At 32.0% G+C, this 10293-nt stretch overlaps 2 protein-coding genes across 2 annotated transcripts; both read left to right on the top strand.

Moving 5' to 3' along the window:
* Nucleotides 1-924: 924 nt before the first annotated feature.
* LOC119979837 lies at nucleotides 925-3676 on the top strand. Its single transcript, XM_038822465.1, has 5 exons — nucleotides 925-1077; nucleotides 1187-1354; nucleotides 2353-2503; nucleotides 3244-3472; nucleotides 3571-3676. Exons 1-5 carry the CDS (start codon nucleotides 925-927, stop codon nucleotides 3674-3676), a joined length of 807 nt encoding a protein of 268 aa, XP_038678393.1.
* Nucleotides 3677-5444: 1768 nt separating this feature from the next.
* LOC120017219 lies at nucleotides 5445-6352 on the top strand. The gene has a single exon (XM_038870370.1). The coding sequence runs from the start codon at nucleotides 5549-5551 to the stop codon at nucleotides 6152-6154; it is 606 nt and encodes a 201-aa protein (XP_038726298.1). The 5' UTR covers nucleotides 5445-5548; the 3' UTR covers nucleotides 6155-6352.
* Nucleotides 6353-10293: the final 3941 nt, after the last annotated feature.

Genomic DNA, 10293 nt, shown 5'->3' with positions numbered 1-10293 from the left:
AACAATTAAATTTGCAATGGCTTGGTTGGTAGTATCCATTTTGGTTTTGTAAGCATTACTAACCATGGTCATTTGTTGTAAAAGATTAAGAATATTGTAATCAAACATTCCATCTATATTCCATTCATAGATGCCATTGGCATTGTATTTCATCTAACTCATTTGTTTCTCTTCTAAAAGAAGATCTGATGGAGTAGTCTTAGAGTAGTATAATTTTTGTGGAGATTGCCATTTCATTCTATTAATTTCGAAATCAGAATTGTCAGAGTGACTGGTATTTTTGTCAAGATTGTTCAGTGTAGGTTTTAAAGATGATTCAGGGGTTTTTAAATTCCTGATCATGAACTCCAATTGAAAATTCATTCACCAATAATGTTGTTAAGAAATATTAACCCCAGTGTTGGATTGTGCAGTGGGACAAGGTTAATCATTACACAATTAGGATCAAGAGTAATTGAAGCAAAGATCATAACAGGCACTTGTACTGGGGAACGAGTTTATATTCCTCGCATTATAATGGCCACTACAGAGAACAAATGACCATTCACTATTAAAAGGAAACAATTTCCAATTAGAATATGCTACACTATGACAACAAACAAAAGTCAAGGTCAAACATTAAATAAAGTAGGTATATACCTACCAAAACCAATTTTCTGTCATGATCAATTGTACGTAACAATTTCACGTGTTACTTCTCATAAGGGTCTCAAAATTTTGATTGAAGATCATGATTTACCTAGTAAAGGATATACAAAAAATATTGTGTTCCTTGAGATATTTCAAGGAATAACAACAGGTTCTTGATCTTATTCAATTTCATTTATTCATAATACTTTTATTATATTTTACTATTTGTATATATGAAAATTTATTTCTATTGAAATTAATAACTAATATTAACAACTTACAGAATTCTAAATTATGGAAAACAAAAATTGCATGTTTTTTTCTGATCTGGTAGCTGGTCAACGAAATGCAAAATTGAAAGTTCGAGTTGCAAGGATGTGGAACTCAAGAAATGCAAAATTGGATGATCTGTTCATGAGTCTTGATCTTCTATTGTTAGATGAAAAGGTTTGCTTTAATTCTTCTCCTAAAATTAATTAATTTTCAACTTTTACATCAGTTTCAAATTTCTATTGAACTATTTCTTATATATTTTAACTATGTTTTGATTCAACAGGGTCATTCTATGCTTGGTACTATTACAGTTGAGGATGTTGAACACTTTAGATCTCTACTGATTGAGGGGAATGTTTATCACTTGAGTGATCTAATGATTATTCCAGCAAGAAAAAATTACAAGCAAACTTCAAATGAGAACATGATTCAGTTCTTCGGACATACAAAAGTGCAAAAGTAGAGAGATGATGGATCTATTCCTCAAAATATATTTCGATTTGTGAATTTTAAAGAAGCTTAAAATCGTCTTAAGAGTGACTCCAATTTGACAAGTACTTATTATTTCTCATTTGCGTTAATACTTTCTTCACCACTTTACAACCATAAAATTGAAACATATCAATATTTGATATCATTACAAATATAATTGGACAGATCATAGGAGTCTCACATTTGGGACATGTAAATGCTCAACATAGGATACTCAGGAAAAAGAATCTACGGATCCAAGATACATAGTACATAAAATATAAACAATTATATAAATTTTGCCAGTTTTTTAATAATATTTATGATAACATACAATTTGTTCATTCTTTTATAATATTTCTAATAAAATATCTCTTCCTTTCGTAGCTTCAATGAACTTCATGTTACATGTCCCTATTTAAAATTCCATAATATGAGTAATTGTGCATATTTATTCAACCAATTTCCTCTTGATTTTTTCAATTTTCATTCTTAGCAAGAAACTTATTACTATTATATCAAAATGCTTAATAAAGAATTATTCTCAGATGGTTTATGCCCATCTAGAATCTCTTTTGCCATTGTTAGGTAGATTCACTTTTTAGTTATGCTCAGACCCAATTTGAGAATACACTATCTTTTTTCGAGTCATCAATTTCAGAATAAACTATTATAATTTCAAAGTACTTCCCCTCTTTGCTGCACTTCACACCCTCCAAAAGACTAATATACATCCACCCAACAATGGCAGAAAACATGCTAGATGGGCATTAAAATTCCAAATAGTAACAACATGAAGAATATTATAATTTTCATTGACTCATTTATTTGTAAGTTTGCATCTTTCTGCTGGTTCATTCCTTCTGCAATGCAATATCTCTCTCTTTTTTTTTTCTTCTTGTTTTCCTTTGTTGACTTCTTTGTGATATTTCCTTTAAAAAATAAATTTAATTTCCTTTCAACATAATTGATTTGTAGAGCTTTGAAGTTGGTTGTGTTGTCATCCATGAATTTTTCTTTATTCATGAAGGAAAACCTACTTTGAATAGCACATCTACTATAAAAATATATCTTAACTTGAACATTCCAGAGGTTGACGAATTTCATCACAGGTTTTTCTCAATTCTATGTATTCAATTTAAGTTATTAATAATATTGCTTCATATGTCATTTTCTCATCAAGATAAAGATTGAAAAAAAAAATTGAACTCATGATAGACCCAAAATTGAACGCAAAAAATGAAAATGACCGACATAGTAATGTAAAGACATTGAATGAACTGCTACAACTAAAAATTTATGAACATGAGGTTAGAATCACAATTTATTTGTCATTATATGATATGCAAAGCATGTTTACTAAAACTTTATCCATTATCATTGTTAAAAGTCTCTCTGTATTTATTTGTAGAATGAAAGATTTACTTGCAACATTTGTATTAAAGATATAGATACCACACGTGGATGGTGGTATACATCATGCCCAACTTGTAGTAAAACCTTGAAAGGGTACACTCAAAATCCTTAGTACAGTCAATGTGGGAACCTTAAGGAGACTCCAATATCAAAGTAATAGCTGAAAACTATAATCTCTTACTTCTTATTAAAGAAAATTTACTCAAGAAATGTATTGTGTCACAATATATATATATGTGTGTGTGCGTGTGTCATATGCTAACTAATTTCAAAAAAATTTCTCTCCAATTTTAAGTTAAATGCTATTGTTGAGGATGATACTGGTACTACAAACTTGATGATTTTTGAACACCATGTTGAACAGTTAGTACAAATTCTAGCAAGTGCTCTAATGTCAAAAGAAACCTCAAACAAGTATGATCTTTCACCCATGATTTCCAAAATGTGGGACAGTGCATACCTTCCAGATAACAATATCATCAAAATTTGCATCCTATGGTGCAACACCATTTAAAGTGACTCAAATACTCAAAGATGAAACTAAAGAGCGTGCAACAACTCGAGATGTTACTACTACAGCTTCAGATTCAGACGATCTCTCAATTGCACATTACATAGCACAATCACTAGAAGAGACATCAAAGTTTTCTCCAACAGTAGTATCAAAACAACCAAAGCCGAGGTAATGTTGTTTACAACACTATTTATCTTTAATTCCCTTATGTTCTTTGCCTTGAAAATTGATAAAATTATAACAATAAATACATTCTTTCATAACAGCTCTTCTATCAAAATACAAGAAACAACTCCAAAAAAACCAAGAAGCAAGAGATCCATTGCTTCTAGCTTTGGGAAAGGGAAGAAGCCAATGTGCTCGAGCACATGAGTTACACATGTAAGTGTATTCCGTTTTTGGTTATGTAAATAGACGTTGTACAGCTATGAAAAGTTTCAAGCAACTACAAAGCTCAAGCAAAGTGTAAGAAAAATTAAGCACAACTTAAGTCCTTCAAGAATACATCCAAGAACTTTTTGTACTCTTAGGAGTATCAAATACCAAAACCCTTTTGTTTGTAAACAATCCTCCAACAATCTCGGATCATCTCTTTCGCACCTCTGCGTCATACGTATTACTGAAAAACCTATAATTATAAATGCACAACCCTTTCTGAATTTCTTAGTATTTTATCTTCATATTATATATTTTCATTTTTCTTTGTGCTGTGATTTCCAATGTACATTTTCTGAAGATTAAGAATGACCAATTATCTTCTGTAAGAAGTTCTTCCTTGTACGATTCACATTAATATGTTCTTATTGTAGCTTTTTCAACTTCTATCGATTTCCTGCAGACCCCATTTGTAATCTTCACTTCATACGTAGCATTGTTGCCACAAGAGCTTCATATATGTTGTATACCCACATGTAGACTTCTAATTTTCGTAGCTATGCAGTGATATCATATCATTTATGAGATGACTCTATTATATGTATACGACCTCTGCATTTCAATACATCCAAGAAAACAAAATTCCGCTTTATACCCTCTAATGTAACAAATCTCTTTCGTTAAATAGGATGAAAACAATCTCACAATTATCTGGAAAAAAAAAAAACATAACTCTCTTATTACACTCAAATCCCAAAGACCTACAAATTACTATAAAACAACACGGATAAGGCTATACAATAGTATAAGGCCAATAATGTACATTTATTTAACATCTCGACAAGCCAACTGATATAATATATATATATATATATATATATATATATATATATATATATATTCTCACATAAGAGTTTAAAGTAAAGGGTGTAAAATAAGGGTTACTTTTTAATGGTGTGGATAAATGAGATGACAAGTAGGGTCCACTACTTTGTATCTCACCTGTTTCAAATCAATGGTGTACATAGACCCTTATCAGTATAAGTAATATTACCTTTCTAGCATGTTAATGGATAAGGCTATACATGGAGGTGCGATGGTAGTGGAGGTGTAACAGTGGTGATGATAGAGATGAGGCGGAGGATGGCAGTGGTGGAGATTGAGATGGAGGGGAGGTGTCTTAAATATATATATATATTTCTTAAATCTATACCTATTGAAGAAAAATGACAAATTTAGAATTATGTAATTATTAATTTTTAAAAGAGAGACTTATGTGGAAAACATGCACTTATATGGAAAAGAGAATTTTAGTTGAATCTATGTGTCTAACATTTGTCAAGGAGGTACTTATATATCATTTTCCGAATTAGTAATTACAGCAGTCGAATCCAAATTTGTTAATCCAAACTCGAGTGGGCCGGGTACGTAAAATCCTTGAAGCCCAAGTCATTGCACAAACTCAATCAAGATAGCCCAACCCAGAAATTCGTGGGTTCTCTCGTACGAAGTCCACTTTAGAAGAAAATTAAAAATATCATAGAATCCCAACCCAAAACGCACCGTTTCATTTCACGTTTAAAAATTGCACGTATTTCAATCAAATAAGTCTCACCACTCCGTATGATACTTCATTTTCGCTCCAAATCCTACTCTATTTACAATGGGTCACCACCACTTCTTTGTCATCAACGCTATGGGGTCCTTACTGATAGTGGCCATTATTTCTTTTCTTTTCTTTTGATGAAATACAATAAAAACACACACATGTACCTCTCCTTTACATATATCTATATATCTATAGAAGCAAACAACACCAAAATTAACTAGCAAGACCAACAAAACAACGTATCTTCCTTTGCCCCTTCTATGGACTCCTCATCAGCAACTCTTAGCTTCCCGGCCACCAAAACCCTTTCGTCTCTCCGGACGGCTTCCTTCTCTTCTTTTTCATCGTCCTTCTCATCATCCTCGTCTTCCTATTATTTCCCGGACGATCAATCTCCGATCAACCCCTCGACGCCTCTTCGATTCTCTGGTGTTCCATTCTCTTGGGAACAATTGCCAGGAATTCCAAAGAAAGCACAAAATCATCATCACATGATCAAAGATGTGTCGTCCATGCCAATTGTTCTTCCATTGCCCCCTCCTACTACTTCCAAAAGATTCGATTCCGAGGAATTCGGGATTAGTAAGAAGGTTGGTAATAGTCCTAGTGATTGGAGGGATCCGTTTTTTGCAGCATTAGTTAAATGTTCTAAAGAGGATCATCATCGTCATCATCAAAGCTCGACGGATAATAGTTGGATTGATGATGGTCCAAAGGTTTCGAGAAGTGTTAGCGATCGATTCGGTTTTGGTAATCTTTACACTTCTTGTAAAAGAAGTTGTAATGTTACAGAATCAATAATCTATGTTAATCCAAGATCAAGGAGGACATCTTACGATCCAATCAATCATCACCGTCCGAATTGAATATTAATCAGTAATCCATCATCAATATTTTGGCTACTAATTCAAGGTACTAGTGATCATTGTTTACTCTATTTTTAGTACTTGTTAATTTGTATAATTATTATTATTATTTAAGTTGGATTGCCAACAAGTCTTGATTAAGTTATTGTAATGTTGAATTATGAATGCATTTCTTGTATTAAATTCCAGATTTGCAGATCATATGTGTATGTGTATGTGTATGTGTATGTGTATGTGTATGTGTATGTATGTAGCTGTAATTCATGTGGTGATGTTTGTATGTGAGTGGGACATTTGAGTGACGCTTACATTAGGTCCCATGTGGAGAACAAGCAGGTAGAAGACCATAGTTGTTGATAAAGATATCTAAATTAATAATTAGATTTGACTTATTAGTTGAATTTATTGCCAGTTGGTGTGACTATTTTATTTGTGTATTGGAACAAGGCCACGTAGTTGTTGAACTACCATGTCTTTCTTTTTAAAAAATTCCTGCATAATTGTTAATAATTGAAGGAGATTGTTTCCAATAATATCTTGCCATAATGGCCCTCCAATTGTGAGAGTGAATAAAAACTAAAATTAGTATTTTGTATTCTCTTAAAATTGCAACTCAAATATAGTTTTTTTTTTTTTAATTATAGGAAAGTGTTTAATTTGTTTATAAATGATATTGAATTTATTGCAAATTTTCAGAACATCAAAAGTAAATATTCACATATAATTTCTAAATTTTAAATTATCGAATTGAATAGTGGCTGGACTAGTACAATAGTTCGCAAACCATGTGTGTTGAACAAATTTATGAAAATATCATTTAAATGTTCGGTAGAAAAGAAAGACTCTTTCCTAACTTTTAGATTAAAAATTAATTTCTATCACCAAAATGTATATGTATATATATATATGTGTAACATTTTACATGTTTAACATAATATGTGATCTTATTTACTCTTTTTTGTACTATGTTGGGTTTGTCGGTGGTCTCAATTTTAATGTTATTTTGTGAGGTTCCACTTCCACCTAGATTTTTATAAATGAAGGTATAACAGTACGCCTAAGGACCCAAAATTTAATACCTCCGGCCTAACATTCCAATTCCTGTCCATAATTAAATTGGAGCCAAATTAAAGCTCATTTTCAATCATCTCTAATAAAATTTCTTTTCAATAAAAAAAAATAAGAAGAAGAAGAGACACATCCACCAAAGTCACAGTCTCTAATAATTATGCGAGACAATGTTGTACTAAAATTTATTGGTGAATGGACTACTAAATCAATGTAGCCCTAGTGTTTATGGGTTTGTGCTTAAATCTAGTTTCTAATTTATTTTCATAAAATAAAATCTTGCCTGTAGTTTCACAAAAGTTTCTGCAAATACTATTTTTTTTTTCTTCAGAAAGTTTTATTTTTTTGGTTTAAAGAGAATATGTCTTTTAGCCTTGTTGTTTTGGTAGGATAAAAGTAACGGTGTGTTTGTATTTTTTTTTTCTCCAAATTAAGCACTTTTTTACTTTAATATGTTGGAGAGAGGTGAGATATAATGAGTCCACAATTCTAATTCCCAAGTGGAATCTCTTTGTTATCATAACACATAATTAATTAAACCAAAATCAAGTCAAAAGAAACATGTTCCATTAGGTAACTAATTGAAGGAAAGGGATTCATTATTATTTTTCTTATTTAATTTTTAGGCTAACAAAGTACTATAGTTTAAAAGAACTCTAATTCTTTTAAAAATAATATATACATAGCATTAGTTAAGGTAGTCATTGATTTGGGTAGTTTTCCATCCGCAGTGGTGACCTTCATGTCCCTCGGGTATGGCTTAGCGTGTGTGTGGCCTGTGGGCCTTTAAAAAAAATAAATAAATAAAATCCTATCACATATGAAAACAACTAATATTAATCAATATTATTCATAAAATAGAAGAGTAAAAAAAAATTAAAAATTCTTCATTCAGCATTGAAAATCAATTTTGAGGCTATCATCATCTTCATAGCCACTTCAACGTTGACATTGTCAAGTGGGACTAGTACTCATGATGTGGCATGCTCATGCTCACATATGCTTTGATTAATTATGTCTTTTTATCACTTAAAAGAGATCAACTCTTTTGGAATTTACTTTATATATTTTTGTAGTTATCTTTTTAATACAAGGGAGGGAAAGGGGAGACTCGAACTTGAGACCTCTATAAAATACTATACATATGAATGTGATCTGAGTCATTCGTGTTCTCTCTTTGAATTTTACTACTTGCACACAATCATTTTATTTCTTAAGGCTAATTTTATTACTAAAAAAAAAACATGACGATTGACGGGTCACAACCCAATCAGTATTTCCAAATAGAAAAGAAAGCATAATCTACTCTACAAAGGAAGAGAGAGTGCTAAATGCAAGAAGACACCGACTACTAATACAAAATATAAAATAAAAATATATGTGTGACGTCACTTGTCTAGACTTGCGGATATGGTGTAACAAAAGGAGGAGACAAAATCATTTTAGTTTGAAGTGCTTTGATTGTCGTTTAAGCAAAGCTTTCTTTTTTGCTATTTCTTTAAGAAGAAACTCTTGGTGGAAAAAAAAAAAAAAAAACACCATATTGTCATCTATCAAGCTTTAGATAATGGAGAATTCTTCCATTTCCTAGGTTTCTGTTTTTTAAAAAAAAAAACCTCAAAAGAAATACTAATAATAGTCATAACAAAATTTCATATCCGAAAACTCAAACAATAAAACCAAGCAAACCCTATCCAATCAACCCACAATTCTGTTTCCATGAGAGCTAATAATTGATCTTCTAAATTGGGTTCATAACAATTTCTTCCCCTTGAAAAATTCCTTATCCACAAGAAATGATCAACCACAGTAGAAAACTAGTCCACAAGATTACAGCAGCAAGCATTGACAAAAGAGAGAGAACATCTCTAACTTTTCAAGTCCACCAACTCCTATGTGGGCCTAACACCACACTGCTCAAGCTTGTTTTTCATCTATATTCTATTTCTATCAAGTTCAAGTTCGCACAATATGCCCATAATAGTATTTACGTCACGAACAAGAGACATTAACTTGGTAACTAATTCCTCACCAAATATACTATAATAGTCTGTTGCAAATGACATAGTCTCAATTCCCATGTTTTCGGCCTCTTTCTCACATATTCAAGATCAGTGTCCAAGGTCTCCCATAATAACAATTGAAGGGTTGATTCTTTCTTAAATATGTTGGTTGGTTCGTTCATTCGCGGTGCCAACAAATATTATCGACAATTGGTGATCAAGCAATCAAATAAACAATAGACTATAAGCATGACAATGAAAGACAAGAATCATTGAACCAAAATCATTCATTCATTGAATTGAAATACTTGCAATAATTATACTAGGCTACATCAAGCCCAAGCAAAGAGATTTAGTTCCAATTCATCATCAAGTAACAAAGATAAATCTAGAGGGAGAAAACATGGAAGAGAGATGAAGAAAAACCCTTGAAAGTGATGGAATTCTGGTTGGGAGAAAGTCTTGAATCCTTAGCATCTTTGCAAAAGCTTTGAGAGGATGAGAGTTGCTGCCCAAAAATCTAAAAAAATATTGTGTAAAACTAAATTTCGTGGCCCCCCTTTATATTCTAAAGTTTGGAAATTAGTAAACCTAAAACTAGTCAAATTCTGCATTGTACAACGTCGGGGGTGGATGGATCCTTCCTATCCGATCTATCTGTCATGTATGTATCTCCTGGCGGTAACAGTTATGCAATTGGCGAATGGATTTGTATACACAAATGGATCTGCCAAGTAATGATATTCAGGTGGCAGCAGCTATGTTGAAGCCCGAGGGATCCTTCTACAAGGATGGATCCATCCTTTAAAACATTGAAGCGCAATTTTGCCTCTCTTTTGCTCCAAATGAATGCACCAACTCCCCTACAATAAAAACACAAGGAATTCGCATAATATCAACTCAATTCCATCAATTATTACTGAGAACTATATAAAAATACGCACAAAAGTGGGATTAAATATATGAACATCAATCCTCCCATGTTGCTTCATCTTCATTATGATACACCAACAATTGGGTACCTACTGCATTGCCCTTTTTGTATATCCTTATTTGTAGAATAGCTTT

Source organism: Tripterygium wilfordii, chromosome 15 (genome assembly GCF_013401445.1).
Source record: "Tripterygium wilfordii isolate XIE 37 chromosome 15, ASM1340144v1, whole genome shotgun sequence".
Classification (NCBI taxonomy): Eukaryota; Viridiplantae; Streptophyta; class Magnoliopsida; order Celastrales; family Celastraceae; genus Tripterygium; species Tripterygium wilfordii.
Note: the sequence above shows the minus strand (reverse complement) of the source record. Positions and strands in the feature narration are given on the sequence as shown.

Excerpts from the sequence above, each read along its gene's own strand:
- LOC120017219 (XM_038870370.1), top strand. The coding sequence starts at position 5,549 with ATGGACTCCTCATCAGCAACTCTTAGCTTCCCGGCCACCAAAACCCTT.
- LOC119979837 (XM_038822465.1), top strand. The coding sequence starts at position 925 with ATGGAAAACAAAAATTGCATGTTTTTTTCTGATCTGGTAGCTGGTCAA. Across the intron at positions 2,504-3,243 it reads CAGGTTTTTCTCAATTCTAT|TGCATACCTTCCAGATAACA; the intron begins GTATTCAATTTA and ends AATGTGGGACAG. Across the intron at positions 3,473-3,570 it reads TCAAAACAACCAAAGCCGAG|CTCTTCTATCAAAATACAAG; the intron begins GTAATGTTGTTT and ends CTTTCATAACAG.